General features: G+C 39.6%; 1 protein-coding gene across 5 annotated transcripts in view; it reads right to left on the reverse strand.

Moving 5' to 3' along the window:
• KLHL32 (kelch like family member 32) overlaps positions 1-18,168 on the reverse strand; it is a 104,301-nt gene that overhangs the window by 10,968 nt on the left and 75,165 nt on the right. For all 5 annotated transcript variants that reach the window (XM_032443448.1, XM_015858869.2, XM_015858870.2 and 2 more), the window contains one exon: positions 5,041-5,767. In XM_032443448.1, coding sequence (XP_032299339.1) covers positions 5,041-5,767 — 727 coding nt within the window. The remainder of the gene's footprint in view (positions 1-5,040; positions 5,768-18,168) is intronic.

Raw genomic sequence — 18,168 nt, forward strand, 5'->3', positions numbered from 1 at the left:
CCTGCCCCAACAGCTCCATGTCCTTCTTGTGCTGGGGACATCAGAACTGGGTGCACTAGTCCAGGTGGGGTCTCATGAGAGCAGAGTAGAGGGGAAGAATCACCTTCCTTGATCTGCTGGTCATGCTTCATGCAACCCAGGACAGCTGGCCTTCTGGACTGTGAGAGCACACTGCTGGCTCATGTTAAGTCTTTCATCAATTGACACCCCCAAATCCTTCTCCTCAGAGCTGCTGTCAAACCATTCTCTTCCCAGCCTGAGTGCTTACTTTCAATCTACAAAGAATTAATGACATCAGATCTATAATGTCTGCGCTTGAAAGCTGTGAGGTTTGAATTGGATGATCTTTGAGGTCCCTTCCAACCCTAGCCATTGTATGATTCTATGATTATCTTTATTAAAAGATAATAATAATAAAAAAAGAAACACTATCCCACATCCAGACTTAGACTGGGTCACAGAGACAATTTATCTCCTTATTAAGCCTCTATACATGGCATTTTCTGTGCCTGCTGCACCACAAAATTGGATTTGGTTAGATACTGTAGACTCCTATTTATTTCAGATCCATTTTTCATAAAACGATATTACAGGGATTTACTGGGGAAAAAAAGATCTCCCCACAACATACAGCATACTAATAGTAATGTAATACTTTTCACTCCCAATTCAATAGTTCTCCAAGATACGTGATCTCCATAATTTCATCGGTCAAAATCTCACCACCAGGGGAAAAAAAAAAGTCTAATGATTAAAAACCTTGAAAATTAAAAACCCCACAACCTTGAATCTTGATTTTTGAAAAAATAAACAAACAAATAAAAAAACCCCACGTTATTAAATATGATGCAGTTGTAGGGGGTTGGTTGTTTTTCTCCCACAGAACTGAGTTTTCCCACATACGTCAAGATGTGAGTTCAGCCGTCAGCTTTCAGGTCAGGCGGCTCCGACCTCTGTGGAACAACAGGGCGGTACTGGCTCTCAGCAGCACCTCTTGTGCGGCCTCCTGAGCACTTCACCAGGGAGGACAGACCCTCATCTCCTCTGCAGATGGAGAAGTGGCACTGAGCTGACGGCCTGGCAGAGGTCCCCCCCGTCTCTGCAAAACCCAATCTATACATGCACGGCACCTAACAGTAGGAAAAAGGCTGACCCCTATAGAAAAGGAAGTCTCCAGATTTGCATGCACCATGGAGGATGAAGAAAAAAAAAGGCATAGTTCAAGTTCTCACTGTTATGGAAAATGTTTCACTGCTTTTATAGGAAGTGATTGTTAGTAATGCTGAACTCCAAGGGGCTCGGTGCAGTTTGTGGCTCTCTCACTCGAATACTTCGTTTTGCTAGCATGTGGCGCGCAATGCGTTTGTGAAAGGGATCAGGGTGTCAGATGAGAACTGGGGCCTCTAAGATTCATCTTCCTGTAAAATTTCAAAGCCATCTGCCTGATGCTGTACTGTCAATGCAGAGAACTTACTTCAAGGAATTACCATTCACTTTTTAAAATAAGAAGATAAAATTAAATAGAGTTGTTTGAAAAAAAAAAAAAAAGTTAGGAAAAAAAAGCACAAATATAAAAGGATGCTTCACAATATACATAGAACTGAGCCTACTTTTGCCATCTAGAGAATCATGCTTGTTCCAAGTCTTCAGGCAGGTAAAGGGTCCAGAGGAGTGGAGGCAGCTTGGCAGTCCTTGCATCCCTGCACCACCTATATCCCAGCTCCTGCATGCCCTTGTGCCACACACTTTGCTTCCTGCCCTTCCCTGCCACCTCCATCAAGATTTTAGACCCTGTGGGTTTTGATTCCTTCTTGTACTCTTCCTAAAGTAGATGCAAAGTAAAACTGACAATGAATCCCAGTAATGATGACAGAAAAGCCTTTAATTCTAGTCAGCCTTTGATTAGCAAAGCCATAGAAGGAAAGGGCTTGTAGCAAAGGTACTATCATTTTGACCATTAAATAAGTCAACGTGGATCATATTTTGATGACTTTCTCCACAGATACAAGGTCTAAAAATTTATACTACTACTATTTAACTTATTCGCTTATTAAAAAACTGGGCAGACTTTCATAGTAGTTGTGCCAGCTAGTAGCATCAGACTGACTTTGAGAGCAATGCTGATGACCTGAATTTCCCAGAAAGCAGCCGGGATACTGCTCACAAACATCCCTAACTCTGACTAATTTTTTAATCACATAATTTTAGATCAGATACTTAAAAATTAGGTTCCCTCCTGCATTACTGATTATTCTTACACTAACAACTTATTTTTGATGGTGGAGCAGCAGATTTTTTCATCAGCAACTTCTGATATTTTAGCACAATAAAACATCTCCATGTATCATTCCTCTACCCCTGAATGCCCCCGAATATATGTACATACCCCTACGCAATCAATTAATAGTAGAAAACAAGTTACAGTTAAAACATCTCCACCTAGCTTTATTTTAAAAATAACTATGTTCAACAGATAAATCCCAGCATTCAATTTGTGAGTACATAATTCAACTCAATATGCATGGAAATACCGCATCTCATAATCTACAGTAAACCATCAGAACTTAGCAACTCAAAGCTGCTAAGCAGTTACTTCAAAGCTACAGAGAGAAAAACAAACCTAAAAAGCCCTATCTAGTTTACTCTGCTTCCAAAACTTCATACACCATTGGTTTTTACCACAGGAGCAATGTTGCATTTTCAAATATGTGTGGAACAATACTGGTAAAATTTCTTTTGTTTTTGCAATGTCTTGGCAGTTCATCTAACAGGCTTCTATGACTTCTTTCCCTGTTTCCACAAGTGTATTAAATATGTATCCTTGAACACAATATCACACTGCTGCATTAAATAAATCCCAATAGCATCTGAACACACAGGCATGCACATATTCCACTTCCATAACTAAACACATTAATTAACCCCAGCATAATATAATAGAATCATAGAATGGTTTGTGTTGAAAGGGACTTTTAAGATCATTAGGTTGCAATCCCAGAGACACCTTCCACTTGACCAGGTTGCTCAAAGCCCCATCCAGCCTGGCCTTGAAGGCTTCCAGGGAGGGGGCATTCACAGCCTCACTGGGCAACCTATTCCAGTGTCTCACTACCCTCACAGTACACAGTTTCTTCCTGATATCTCATCTAAATCTACCCCATCCCAGTTTAAAGCCATTTTCCCTCATTCTGTTGCTATACACCCTTATAAAAAGTCCCTTCCCAGTTTTCCTGTAGAACCCTTTCAGGTTCTGGAATGTCTCTATAAGGTCCCCCCATTTTATCTAGGCTGAAGAGCCCCAGCTCCCTCTCTCAGCCTGTCCCCTGGGTAGAGTTTGCCTGTTTGTTATTTTAGTACAGAAAAAAAAAAAAAAAAGACTAAAAAAAAATCATATAATTTTTCATCTACTACAGCAAGAACCATCCTCTGACAAGTACTTCTAGTGCTCTTTCAATGACTTTATTCAGATCTGTTTAGGATAACTTCCTAAAAAGTGCTGTTTGTCAGAAACAGAAACTGCCAACTGTAAACCACAAGAGAAAAGTAATAATAATAATAATAAAGATATAGTAGAACTAGCACCTTCATGCTTTGTCTTGCCCATCACAGGCACTCATCTCTTTCCACTGATGGAATAGAGGAAGTAATGAATGAATGGGGGAAGGCTTTGAACACACCCCGTTGATTCCCTACATCAAAAATCCTCTTTCTGTACCATACCCAGCTCTTAAAACAGACCATGTGCACACTTAACACGCAAGACAAACTGTACAAAAATCCTTCAAAGCTTATTGTTGCAGAAAGTGACCCAGAGTGCCTGCCAGGCATCTCTGTGACTCCTGATGCTGATCATTTTCTTCAAGGGCTGGTCCTATCTACTCATTGACTTCCTTGATATATATGACAACATTATCACCTTCCATGACATGCGTCCTTCTAAAAGATGCTTCCATTTTGCCTCTGTGCTTCTGCAGACAGTATCAACCTTGTTCCAATGCAACTGATACCAGAAAAGTGACTACAAGGACTAATGAGATGATGTCCTCAAATGCCATCAATGAGCACATGTACAACAAAAAGCATATCAGACTGAGTTGCAAATGATATGTTAGTTTACAATTACAAGGCCTATACTTTCATCTACCTGTGCCATAGTGCTATGATTACATTTAGCCAGTCCTGTGCACTTGTTATTGAAAGTCAGAGTCACACAGGATTTCTAATGAAGGTTGCTGTGGCCTGTTAATATATCTTCAAGAGCAAGGAGGAGGAGTTCAATCACCTGCCTTTAAGCCTTGCAGCTACACAAGCCAACAAGCATTTAATTCCCCATTTCAGGAATAAACACAGTAGTACCTGATCATGCTACAGAAAGTGGGTTTTGCTTTCTTGTTTTTCAGCAAGCACACAGAATTTGTAATTCAAAACTTGTCAAAAAGTGCATTATCATTTTGATTCACTGTGATTTATGGATGGTGATTGGAAGTAGCATACACAATATATGCAACTTGAAGCACAGAAATCACACAATCACAGATTGGCTTTGGTTGGAAGGGATCTTAAAGACCATTCAATTCCAACTCCCTGCTGTGGACACAGTTGCCACCCATCAGATCAGTCTTCCCAGGGCCCCCTCCAACCTGGCCTGGAACACCTTCAGGGATGGAACATCCACAGTTTCTCTGGGCAGACCGTGCCAGTGCCACATGATCCTCTGAGTAAAATGTCCTCCTAATATCTAATGTAAGTCTCCCCTATTTTAGTTATAATCATTCCCTCTTGTCCTGTTACTACCTGCCCATGTAAAAAGTTGATTTCCTTCTGTTTATAAACTCCCTTTCATATTTAGTAGGCAGCTGTGTTCTGTCCCTATACTCCCATCAGGCTTCATTACATGCTTCTATTCTTAAGTTCTTTAAAATACTCACTCCTAAGAGAAAAGTTATTCTGACATATAAAATCAAGGACGATTTACTAGCATCATTCAAGACCGCATTTTGATATCTTGTTAGTACCTCAAACAGCAATAAATGTTTCTACCTGATATCCAAAGAAGACCATCCACCACATATCCTGCATGGCATGAAAGAGATCGGTCAAAGGACTGTACAAAGGTCCACTTGTTCTTCTTGGGACAGTAGCGTTCCACAGTAGGTAGGACTTGACGTAACTCATTTCTGCCTCCTACTGCATACAGGTATTCATCCACTGCTCCGAGCACAAAGTGTTCCCGGCAGTTCTTCATGGGAGCAATCTCTGCCCAGGAGTTGGTTCGGGGGTCATAGCGACAGGCAGTCCTTACAGCACATGTGCGTCCCGTGGAGTGCTCAGCTTCCCCACCCGCCACAAACAGAAAGTCTCCCATGACAGCAACGCAGTGGTGGCTTCTCCCCATGGGCATCGGTGCAAGTTCACTCCAGTTCGCGATCCCTGCAATGTGGACGTTCTCCTGATCGACTGGGTTGAAGTAGCGCAATTCCTTCACTTTACAGATTTCACGCTTCTTCCCACCAATAATGTAAAGAGTGTCTGACTGGAAGCGGGGTTTTGTCCTTCTGGTTTGCCAAACTGGCTGTGCATAGATACTCTGGTGGTAAGCCAAGGCCTCATTAACAAGCGCTGTTGCGGTTTCACTAGCTTGGACAAGAGGATGAGAAAGAGCTACAGTATGCAGTGTATCCACATCCATAAGGCCAAAGCGGACGTACTGGAGAAGCTCATCCATGTACTGGTAGTGGCAGTTGTGCTCCAACCACCTTACAGCCAACTAGAAGTAGGGAGAAGGAAGGGAAAAAAAAAACAAAACAAAACACCAATTATTCGGCTATCAATCTGCCAAAGTTTGGTCTTTAAAAAACTGTGTTTGCATTCCAAGTAGTGATATCAGTCCATAAAAAAGTAGTCATGAATGCATATGAGTCAACATAGAAGTTACGTACTAAACATCCACCTACAATACACATAAAAGCATTGTACTGCATCATTCCCCAAAAGAATTTCCACAGTATTATCAGACTGCAATACCACTACATGCAATATTCCTACAGTTACCAATGCTACAGGAGACCACAGTCCAGGATCAAGCTGCTGAAGCAATAATAAAAATAGAGGGACTACGTGATCATTGGAGACAACAGGTCCACTAGAAAGACAGGCAAAATTCCAGTTAGATGATTAGAAAAGAAACACAACATTCTCTTCCCTCTACCTTTAATTCGATCTATGAGAAATGAAATAAATAAATAAATAGATAAATCCTTAAATTTTTCTTCCTGCTTCATTTATTTTGTTAAAAATAAATAAAAAAAATAAAAATGAGAGAAGCATAAAAGGACCAGAGAGGAGCAGAGATGAGGTTCTGATGGCTTGAGACTGGAAGAAAGAAGTGAGAAAGACTCTGAAACTGATCAGCAATAGCAGTTGGTATCAACAGCCAAAACGATACACAAACTTGAAATTATATTGTATTCAATCCATCCAGGTCTGAAAAAAGTCTAGAAAGGGCCTAAGCCATTTCAGGAATTGTTTACATAATTCTTGAAAATCTCCAGTGGCGAAAACACCCCAACTTTCACAGGAAAACTTCCCCTCATACTCTACCATCTTCTTTAATTGTGATGGACCTCTACACCTTTCAACTCACTTGCCTCATTTTCCATTTTTGGTTTTGTACCCCAGAGCCCTAGAATCACCAGTCCAGCCCTTGAGTTTGATGATCACTGCTTTTCATCCATAAAAGATGAAAACCAGCTTCCATTTAGGGCTGCAGTAGAAGAGTACATATTGAAAAGATCACAGACTGTAACAGTCTATGCCATTCTTGTTCGTATATTGTTACACAAGACCATTAACATACGATGGTATTACCGATCTAGGCAATAATGACAGTGCTACTATTCTCATCTTTTCCCCCAGAGAACTTCTACAAAACTGTCATTACTAATTCTACTGTTTACTTCAAGTCGCTGTTCCAGTCTGCCAACAACATTCTCAACCCTAATTTTATTTACAAAAGTGCTTGTGGACCATTCCACAATTCCACATTCTTCTGATTGTCTGAAAAAAAAAATAATAAAAACTTTATTATTACATTCTTACATCATTCATAAAGTCACTGGATGGTTCTAGATAAGGACAGGCTCCTCTGCTTGATTTTTTCTATTCTAGGTGTCTGATAACACCTGGATGGGGAGCTGCCAACTAGCCATGCAGAAACAGCAGTTTCATCTAAAACTCACTGCCCTGCACTGCTCATGGGGAAGTCACGTGAAAAAACTGAAAAGAACTTCTGCCTTACTAAAGACCTTCATACAAGCACAGTATATCAACATCATTGCTACTTCTATATTCTGTCAAAGAAGGAGGGTGACAAACTAAAACCACCTTCTTATAAAGATTAATTTGAAATGTTTTTTTCTCCACTGCTCTATTCAACCCCTGCCAAACAAAGAATCAATGAAGGGCATTAAAAATGGCAACAGTAGTTTAGTGAGTTAAATACTGAACTGGTTTCAAAATGTGCATTAGCTGTATGTGTTCCAGGCCTGAAGGTAAAAGGAAGTTAATTACATACACTTAAAAGTGCTTACAAATTTGAAATCATTGAGGATTATATACAAATGTTCTAAATCCACCAAATCTACATATCAGGTGTGTTCTATTGAGACGTTTTGGTTAAATCTCTACCCTATGTCATTCCTCAGAGTCTTCAGAGGTACTTATCTTTCCTAATTGACCAGATAGTGGTATCTAAAGATGGGTTACAAGAAAGAAGGGGACAGACCCTTCAGCAGGGTCTGCTGTACTGGGACAAGAGGAAATGGTTTCAAACTACAAGAGGGGATCCTTCAAATGCAGCACCTAAAGGTATCTTTGGTCTACACTACTTCCATGTTTCCTTGCTGATAAGCAACTGCAACAGAAGAATGAAGTGCATCCTGGGCTACGTTTTCTGTACAGAAGCTACTGGTCATCACCCAGTATCACTCAGACTTAGCAGAGGAGTAGTGTAGTAAATTGCAGTAATTTAGGAGTCAGGGTTAAGAACCCGCACATCACTGTATCACCAGGACATTTTTCAGGCATTTGATAATCAGCAGAGAAGCTCTCTAGGGTCTGAGGGAAGCAACTGAGATGTGGGAATCACAGTCTGTTCAAAATCACTTGTCCAGACTAACACAAGCTACTGCTGAACGCAGTTTGATGATAGCAGATGCTGTATTTCTGTGACCAGCACCTAATTCTTGGCCCGCCAAGGCACAGAAAAGATGGTACAACCTAAAAGCAACACTGTTTTTAACGTCTTTGTCTTGCTATTGATAACAATGATTGTTACTTGACTTCAAAATGCCATAATCTCAATTTGAGACACTCCTTTAAAAAGTAATTAAGCTGTGTTAAAGCTACAGATGGAGTTATTTATATATATTTTTCAGAGAACACATGACAGTCTCCTAGGTTGTGACACAGGACGATGAAGCTGGTTATATGGATTTAGGGAAACTCACAAAATGAGCTTTAGATTCATACATTTCTGATGCAGCGTGCATTGTTACAGAGCTCTCTAGCAGAATGTGCTGTCTCACACCGTGGAGCATGGGAGAAAACTGAGTTATCTGTGAAGTGAACTGACACTCCAGTCAGTGGATGGTTTGACAGCTATTGGAAAGCTGAGGGGGGAGAAGATCAGAAGAAAGAAAATTAGATTTCCAAACAAGTCTTTTGCATGTAGAAGAAATAGTCACTGATGGAATGCATGTAGATGTAACAGTCACTGTTCTAAATTTCCATTACTGTAAAGGAGGCAAAAGTAAATTGTACACATAGTAGAAACAGAAATTTATACATAATATATCAGCAAACACCTGTATATTCATCAATGTAAGTTCTACCTTTACTAAGTATTTGTTTAATTAGTCATAGAAGTCTGGTGCCATCAAGGAAACTAAAAACTTAACCCCATCTATGCACTAATTACAGGGTCCATTTTTCAGCCTACTAGGCAGTGGTGATTAGCAACTACAATCAGAACTGGTAAAATAAACTCAAAGCTATTATACACTGTATGACACTGCAAGGAGAGACATTCAAACTACTCTAAGGAGGTCCCAATAGCACTTGAAATTACATCTATGTGTAAAACGCAAACAAGAGAGGAAGTGAAAACAAAGAGACTGTCCACAATTTGGAGATTTAAAATATTCGTATTGCTGCTAAATAATTTACAAAAATAAGGAAAGACTCCTACTGCTAGTACCATATAGGCAAATTCTGTTTAAACTGCTAGAAGCTTCTTTTCCTATTAATTTTAATGTACGAGTGTGTGTAAAAAGGAAGCTACAGCCAAGTACCTATATTAACTTTAATAAATAATATATTTTGCCATATTCATCTTCTAAACTAAGTAAATGACAAAAGTAGGCTCTCAGAAGGACAGGATTTTCAAGCCAGATTAATTTTCTTATTCTGAAGCCTTTACCCAGATTTATTTTTCTGTTCCAAGGTTATATTATTTGATGCAGCAATTGAGTACATTCTCAAAATATCAGGAAATAGATGGAAAACGTATTGTGTGCAGTTGAAGTATACATCTAAACATACCTGCATATTGGATTGTGGTATTGTACGTACAATGGCAGCTTCTGCTTCCAGCACAGTGTTTCAACAGTCTCACTCACACGATTTAGGAATACAGCCCTTCCCTGTCTGCCATTATAATCTATATACCATATATATACCACAGCTGAAGAAGGCAAAGGGGCAGTGGAGGTTAAAGCTGCTTTAAGAGTTTCACTCCTGTTGAAGACATCCCTGCAATGGACAGTTACTAGTTTTCCTGGGTTGTCAACTACAGCTTCAGTTCAAGGGAGATGCTGAACAGGCAAAGCTATTGCATAAGGTTTAACGTACTTGTTAGAACCAAGTTTATTTGGAAACTGCTTTAAATCACAAAGTCAGCAACAGGGCAACTTTGTTTCTAAGAGAAAGGGCTCCTTGGACTCCTTCCTCAAGTGACAAGGGCCTTGGGAACTCCATTAAAGCCACTTTATTCTGATCTTCAGCCGATATATTCACTTCAGAGACCCAAAATCTGCAAAGGAGTTATGTTAGTTTATACCATCTACAGTTTCTAATAACTGAGATGAAGCAAAGAAGTGGTGGGAAAAAACTGAGTTGTTTTTCTTTTCTCTAGCAACAACAATTGAACAGAAATATATATATTCTGTAACTTATATTATATATATATATATAAGTTCCTAAAAAATGAATTTCCACTTTCTCAGTAAAACAAATGGAAATCTCATGCAAACATTCTCATTTTAGGAGAAAGGATAATTTTAAATATAGAAACAAAAGCGGAGGGAAGCATTCTCCTGGAGTGCAACCAGATATATTCAACACCAATTACCAGCTTTCTGCATGATAATCTGATGATGATACATATCAGGCGAAGAAGGATAAAAATTAAACTGAAAAGCACCCACAAATCTCTCATTTCAACACAAATGTCACCTGGATGGTCTTTATATCTTTTTAACATTAATATGTTGACCAGTGCTACAGGTCTGATAAATAAGACAAGCTGTGTTGTGGGAGCTACTGCTGCAGTCACTTTAAGAGAGGCCAGACAACTTCACAAAGAACAACTTGGAGTCTACTAGTTCAGCACATGATTTCAGCATACACTGTATTGCTGCATGTCCTCTTAAAATGTTGAGTACCAATTTGAACATGATCTGGCGTCTTCGTGGACTCTGTGGGCAGAAACCCCTTGCCTCAAAACCACTGTCTCTCAATAGCTGGCTATCTGCAGCAGCATCCTAGCTTTTCACATGAAGTACAGGGCCATAACCTAGGGATAAGCCAGGGCTTCTACCAAAACTCTGATTGAAAGTCCACTCACCATGTAGAACTTTTCACATACTAAAATGAGCAGAGATTTCAAATGGGCCTGAATTTGGATTTCTAAAGCATCTCAGCCCTTCTACATAGGACAAAACCCAGAGGGTTTAGGATATCAATTTAAGCATTTTACTTACAGCAAACTAAGTTGGCCTGTACCAGGCATATAATAAAAGCATAAGAGTGAAGAATTCTTTCTGTGGAAAAACAAAAACACCCACAGGTTTTCAAAGCCACACCTCGCACACAAATACTTTTAGAAAGTAGCACGGAAGTTATCAAGTAAATGTGAGGTACAGCAACTGCATCAATCCAGCAGTACCTTATATTTTTCAGCTTGGGAAATGAATGACCCAAACTTGGATGCCACAGAGCCTTAAGGAAGGAAATCTTCATCTTTTTATTTTGAATTAAGAATGTGCATAAAAATAAGACTGTAATGAGCTGCATGTAGAACAATCAAAATTATGAGGTATTTGCATTTCTTTTGCACCTTGAGCCAAACAACTACAAAATTATGCATAGGATTCTCTCCATCTGAACACAGTAAATATTAATAATCTTTGAATCAGCAATGAAATGTTTTTCGCCCCTGCACCCTGAAGAGAGTCTTTCCAACTCAAAAAGTTGTACTACGGTGACTGAGACCCTCTATATAAGGCATCAGGCCGAGGCATACATGCGCAGTCTCCGAAAATATTGCTGTGCCATCTCCCAACCTCTTTACACAGCGACACTTTAAAATTACCTGTTTGTCAGTTTTACAAATGTGTATGTATGTAAGCAGCCCCCGGTGTTGTGCTGCATTAGCAAGCAGGCAAGCTTTCATTTGCACATCCTGATTTCACAATCAGAATTAAAACATTTACTCTGTTCGGGGTGAGTAGATAAACAGGGATTTTAAAATTTCCTTCTTTTTTTTCCCCCCCCCACTAATGCGAAAAATGAAAGAAAAATGTTCCTCTAGATATATTATGCCTTTGGGCTCCATTTGAGGGAAGGGAAAAAAGACAGAGAAAGCTACTGTGAAGGTCACGGAGTGAAAGAACTTCCTCGGGGCACAGAATAAATTAAATCCCAAGGAAAAAATAAAATGTGATTTCCAGAGTGTGAGGCACAAACTCAAAATGACAATGATTGACAGCCAAACTATATCCGTGCAATATCGAAGACTGCACGTTCTCATTTACCTCAGTGTAGCCAGCAAGCGCCCATTAAACATCCGTCTGATGCCCAAATTAACCTTCTTGGCAAACTGAAAGAGGCACAAACTATCATAATCAACCTTTCATTATCACAGCAGCCTCTAGTTAAAGGGTCAGAATAATTGTGCCATCAGAGCCCTGATTGTTTTCAATCAACAGACGACTGGAGTGACAGCTCAGTGATGGAGTAGTTTGATGAAACCGCACCAGGCCTAATCAGAGCAGATGAAAGGAAGGCATGATTGGTGCAAATGAACAGTCGTGCCTCTCTTTTTCATTTACAATCTGAAATTACTCTTAAATTTACAGGGTTTTTTCTACCTTATGAGTACCTCTGAAAGAATGTTTGACTTATTATGAGTTCTGACAGTGCAGAGTTATAAAACACAGGTAGGGTTTTCAGCCGAGGCTTTAAGTGGATATTCAGCATAATTTTAACAAATTCACTCTTGAAAAGCACAAAATGACTAAAGACTTCCAATGGCCTAACCTTTCAGTGCTGTTTGATTAGCAGAACAATTTATCACTGCTCACATTCTTCATGATAAGAGAAGATTAAAAAAAAAATTTAAAAAATGGCAAGGATCTCTTGCAAATGTTTTCTCTTAGCCAATACATTTATTGCAGTATTGCTCTCTTGTTCACACACACACCAAAGGAAAAAAAATAATAAAGAACACTGCATTAATAATCCTTCTCCGCTTAGAATGAATAATGGAATCCAAGCAAGGGATTGTTTGGAGATGAAAGCAGAGACCAATTATCAGTGCAGCAGACAGCATCAATATTTAGTTTTCTGGTGGGTTGTTCATTCCCACATTGTAAAGGATGGGAAATGAATTTATCTTATTCTTACATTACTCATTAGCACAGAATCAAGTGCCTCACTCATGAAAAGTAAACTTTAAAAAAATAAAGAAAGAAAGGAAGGAAAAGAAAAAAAGAAAGAAAAATCAGGGCTGCTTTGGCAAGATTTGGAAAGAATGGAAGATGAAGGTTTCCTGCACCTCCCCAGCTAGAGCTCACTTCCACTCCAGCCATGTGGCTTCCCACCCTCCCTAGGCTCTGTCAGGAAGGTAGTGTAAATCAAAAGAAGCTCTTTGTACCTTTGAAGGAAACAGCTACTTCAAGTGATGATGGAAAATCTCTTGTTCTCTGATCTTGGTCATCATCAGATGTGATTTATTCTGTCAGACATCACAAAATGCATGACAGTGCTCAGGTCAGCACACCAAAACAAGAAAGCAGCTGAGAAGCAAAGATTATTGTTTGTCTGAAAGAGGAGTGAATAGAGAAGACAGATGTACACACCAAAGGCTTCTAAGACATGTTAGATTTTGTACCATGTCCTCGCAAGACAGAATAGAAATGTTAACTCCTTAAAAGCTGTAAGTAGAACACCTGTCCAAGTAGAAAACACACAAGTGTTCTGAACTGAAGAAGCTAAGAGCAGACTTGAACATTCTTGCTGACAGAGAAGATGTCATTTCCACTCGTTTCTGTTTCACTTTCATCTGCTGAAGCCCTCTGGTGATGTAAGTGAATTCTCGGTAGCAGATTTTCTGGAGAGAAAAGGAGCTGCAAACTGACTTTAAATACCAACCAAATAATTAGCCAATATTTTCAAGTTACCCCTTTTCTATAGGCTGCTTGTATATTCCTTTCAGCTAGCTCTTTCTATTGTTGCAGTAAGTCAGCACACAAGGATAGGGAATGAGGGTGTTTTTTTCCTTTTTATAGTGAGGGAAGTCTGCTATCTCAGATAGCAAGAAGACTCCAAACCCAGCCCAAGTGATATTCACCACTTCCAAACCCTAGGTAAACAAAGCATAACAAAAGTTGCCCAGCCTTTGTGGCTTGATAAGTATTTTCCCCAGTTCTTTCGCTCAGTTGACAGCTGAATTCCACCTTTATTCCTGTTTCAAAGCCCAGCCCTTCCAAGTATGAAGACATTGTTGACAATACATACCTATATTTAGCAATCTTCTGGTAATGGTCCCAAAACAATGCTAACATGTCAACGCAGAAAGGAAATAAAGTTTGGGAATTTACTATCATACACTACTGGATGGAGTGAAGGCTCAGAAGAAAGCACGTTTCTCTGTATGCAAATAGCAAACAAGTGGCTAAATCTCACATTTACTTCCCAGTGTCCCCACCACAAGGATCACAAAATATACTCAAGCAGCAGAGCAGCACCTGTGTACCAGGTGGGCAGATAAAGTGCACACCCAAACTTGGAGCCTGAGAGAACAGATAGTAGGAAAGACAAGACATAGAATCACAGAATCATAGAATTACCCAGGTTGGAAAAGACCTTGAAGATCATCAAGTCCAACTGCAGCCTAACCAGAACCCTAACTCTAAAAACCCTCCACTAAATCATATCCCTGAGCACCACATCCAAATGGCTCTTAAACACATCCAGGGATGGTGATTCAACCACCTCCCTGGGGAGCCTATTCCAGTACCTAACTACCCTTTCTGTAAAGAAGTTCTTCCTAATATCCAACCTAAACTTGCCCTGGCACAACTTGAGGCCATTTTCCCTCATCCCATCACTTGTCACTAGTGAGAAGAGACCTGCCCCACTCTCACCGTAACCACCTTTCAGGTACTGGAAGAGAGCAATAAGGTCTCCCCTCAGCCTCCTTATCCCCAGACTAAACAGCTCCAGCTTCCTCAGCCTCTCCTCATAGGGCTGATTCTCCAAGCCCTTCACGAGCCTCGCTGCCCTTCTCTGGACCTGCTCCAGTACCTCCATGTCTTTCCTGTGCATGTGGCCTTCCAGATTCATTTATAACCACTGCCCATCCAGCCACAGCCCAAGCTCTGCAGATAGACTGGGCTGGGAGAAGCAATGGAGTTGACAGTACGTTCAGAAAACCAAGAGAAGGAAGGCAAATATAAACAAGTTAGGACTTCAGTAAGTTTGGAGCCCAATAGGAAGATTAGAGAGCTCCATTGTTTGTTACATCTGGAGCATGAAGGCACTTGTTAGTGTATCTAGTCTTGGTCTCTCATCATTCTGTACAACAGCTGCAGCATATCTGTCCAGAGCACTAAATCAGGAAACTCTTGGTCTGCTGAGTTCTTCTAACACTTGTCGGTTCATTTTAACAGAATCACAGCAGTTAGAAGGGACCTCTAGAGATCATCTTGTCCAACTTCCTGCTGAAGAAAGTGCACCAGAGTAGGTTACACAGGAAAGTGTCCAGTTGTTTTTTTTATTATCTCCTAGAGGAGACTGTAACCATTCTGGGCAGCTTATTCCAGTGCTTTGTCACTCTCAAATCAAATAAATTTTTCCTCATTTTTGTATGGAATTTCCTGTGTTCCAGTACGTCCATTCTCCACTCTTCTTTGCTGGTGAAAAATGCATAGCTAATGGTGGTGACTGATAAAAAAAACAACTGTGTTTTGCAGCTTAGAATTTGCTTTATCACATAGTGTAATTGCATCCTTTGTTCATTCAAATAAGTAGGAGGCATTACTTCTGGAGCAGTCTACGGTCTTCAGTAGGTACAAGGAGGACATACAAGCCACGTGACTTTGTCAGATTTCTCAGTCAAAGATGTCCATTAGTAGCAGTTTTAACAGCTGTATCTCTGACACGTATTTTTAATAAATATTTCCAGGCAACAGCTTTACAAGGACAGGAAGAATTACTCATACTGATCTTTTCACCAGCCAAATACAAACCCTAACAATATTCACTAACCTCAATAAAAATATTTCAGCTCTTCAGACTTGCAATAAAATTACTACAAAACAAAACAAACAAAAAAACCCAGCTGAAAAAAAGATAACTGAACTACATTAATACATAACATTATATATGGTAATACATCATGTTATATTAAGGCAATGAGTTGCTATAACAGAAAAACTAAACTTTTCGTCTACTCAGGCACAAAGTGAAGTAAGGTAGGGACAGAAGGTAAACTCTCAGCTGTTGTAAATTATCACAGCTCATGGAAGTTTGCCATTTTACACCTTCTGGGGAATATGAACTTCAAAATTACATAGCGCTTTCCTTCCAAGTATCTCAAAGCAATTTATAATCACTAAAACTTGAGTTTCTCTGTGAGAAGTGTACATTTCAATCACTTTCTAGACATGGGAACTCAGAGAAAAATTAAGTGAAATGACAGAAGACAGCAATGGTACAGCTGACACATAATCAAAATCTTCTGTCCCTTCTTCCTGTCCACAACTGAGTCTCATCTCCACTACCAAAGTCCTACAAAGGCTTTGTGCTCCATGCCAAAGAATGAAGCCTGCTGATATGTAGGTACCTGAAGCATCCATGTTGATCGACAAAATGGATCATGTGACAAAAGCATTTAATAGATTTTTGTAGCTAATTGCGTATCTCCCTACTGGCTATAAAACACTACATTCTTAACCTTCTTGGAGCAGCACAGACCAAACTATTTTGTGTTGTACTTCTGGAAAATGGCATTCCTGTACCATCAGGTCCTCAAACCATGGAGCAGTTTCCTCCGTAGTCAATTAGAGCTCCTCTACAAGTGCATATCTACAGGTGAACTTCTTCCACCTAACTCATTTTTCTGCTATGATGGATGACATGAGCAAGGCCCAGCGTGTTTCCTAGCAATGACTCTCCACACGTACTGTGTTTAAAACCTACATGAGCTAGTGTGCAGCCCCTATTGCAACAGCCTCCACAAGTGCCTCACCTACTGACAACTTGTGCCCTGTGATAGCTATCACACCTGGAAGCACACAAATAAATCAAAGAAATGAGCCGGGAATTATCACACTGGAAAGGCTCTCCTCACTACTGCAATCAAAGTCACTTTTGTTTTCACCAAGATCATCAGAAAGAAGTGGAGGGTGACAGTCTAACCTGAGCAAAGCAATGAAACCAAACCCAAAAATACACATCTAGATCTTGCCTCTTCCTTTCAAATAGGTCTGGCTATACAGAGCACTAAGGGAGACAGACAATCCTTCTCCACAGCCAGTTGTTTTGTTGTTGTTGGTTTTGTTGTTTATTTCTTTTTTAAGTTGCAATGAACAGGGGCTTATCTCTACATAAACAGAGCTCTCTAACAAGGGTCTCAACTGTGATTTGATACTTAATTTAAAGAGATTGAAGTTTATCATAGCATCATGCCAACTTAAGTAATCCTGGCTTCTCATTTCTCCAACAGGATGAGAACAGCGTGCATGGGACATGGAGGCAGAGAACCCCACACTGACCCAGCAGTCATCAATTCAAAATCTAGAATTGCTCATCTTTTTCTTTTTTCTTTTTAGAGCTTTTTTTTTTTTTTTTTTTTCAGGCTGACATCAAATGTTCTAAAAATTTACACAACCACACTTAGCATTAAAAATAGGTGCTAGTATATAATTTTAACTGGAAATGACAATCTTTCACAATATGATACCTATTGTTTTTATTGCTACTCCTCACTTTTTTTTTCCCTTGTAACATATTTTAGAAGGATAGTGTCTCTCCACAGAGACAGGAATCTACAAGCTTTCATCAGAAAAAATTGTTAGAGAATGAAATAGGTACAAAATAGACAAAATTCTATAAAATATGCAGCATAGCTCTGTGAAAATTAGTCTAAGTGGTTCTTGAATATAGAAAGATTCCTATTCCTCTCTTCCCTGTTGTTAGGGTATAATTTTCTATGGATTTAATAGGCAAATCCAACAAATCACATAAAAATGTATCATTTTCTATAATAGTCTTGACAACAGCTATACAGAACTAGTATGTCATTAATACCGTAGGTCACACACAAAAATGCACATCAAAGTACACACTCTTCTTACTTGGTTTATATATATATACGCACGCTCTCAACATGCCATGTTACCATAAAATAACCAAGGTCAATTTTTCCAAGTGAAATCACCAGGCTGTCATTTTGTTTTGTTTTACACCAACGATACCATCAGCACCTGAGCTGCAAGAATAATTTCATTTCTGTTTTGTTGTTCTTTACTATTTCAGTGATCTCAGGTCTCTCACTGCATCAGTTTACCTTTCTGGGCCTGCCTGAATTTCCTCTTCTTCCTCCTA

This window comes from Coturnix japonica, chromosome 3 (genome assembly GCF_001577835.2).
Source record: "Coturnix japonica isolate 7356 chromosome 3, Coturnix japonica 2.1, whole genome shotgun sequence".
In the NCBI taxonomy this organism is placed as follows: Eukaryota; Metazoa; Chordata; class Aves; order Galliformes; family Phasianidae; genus Coturnix; species Coturnix japonica.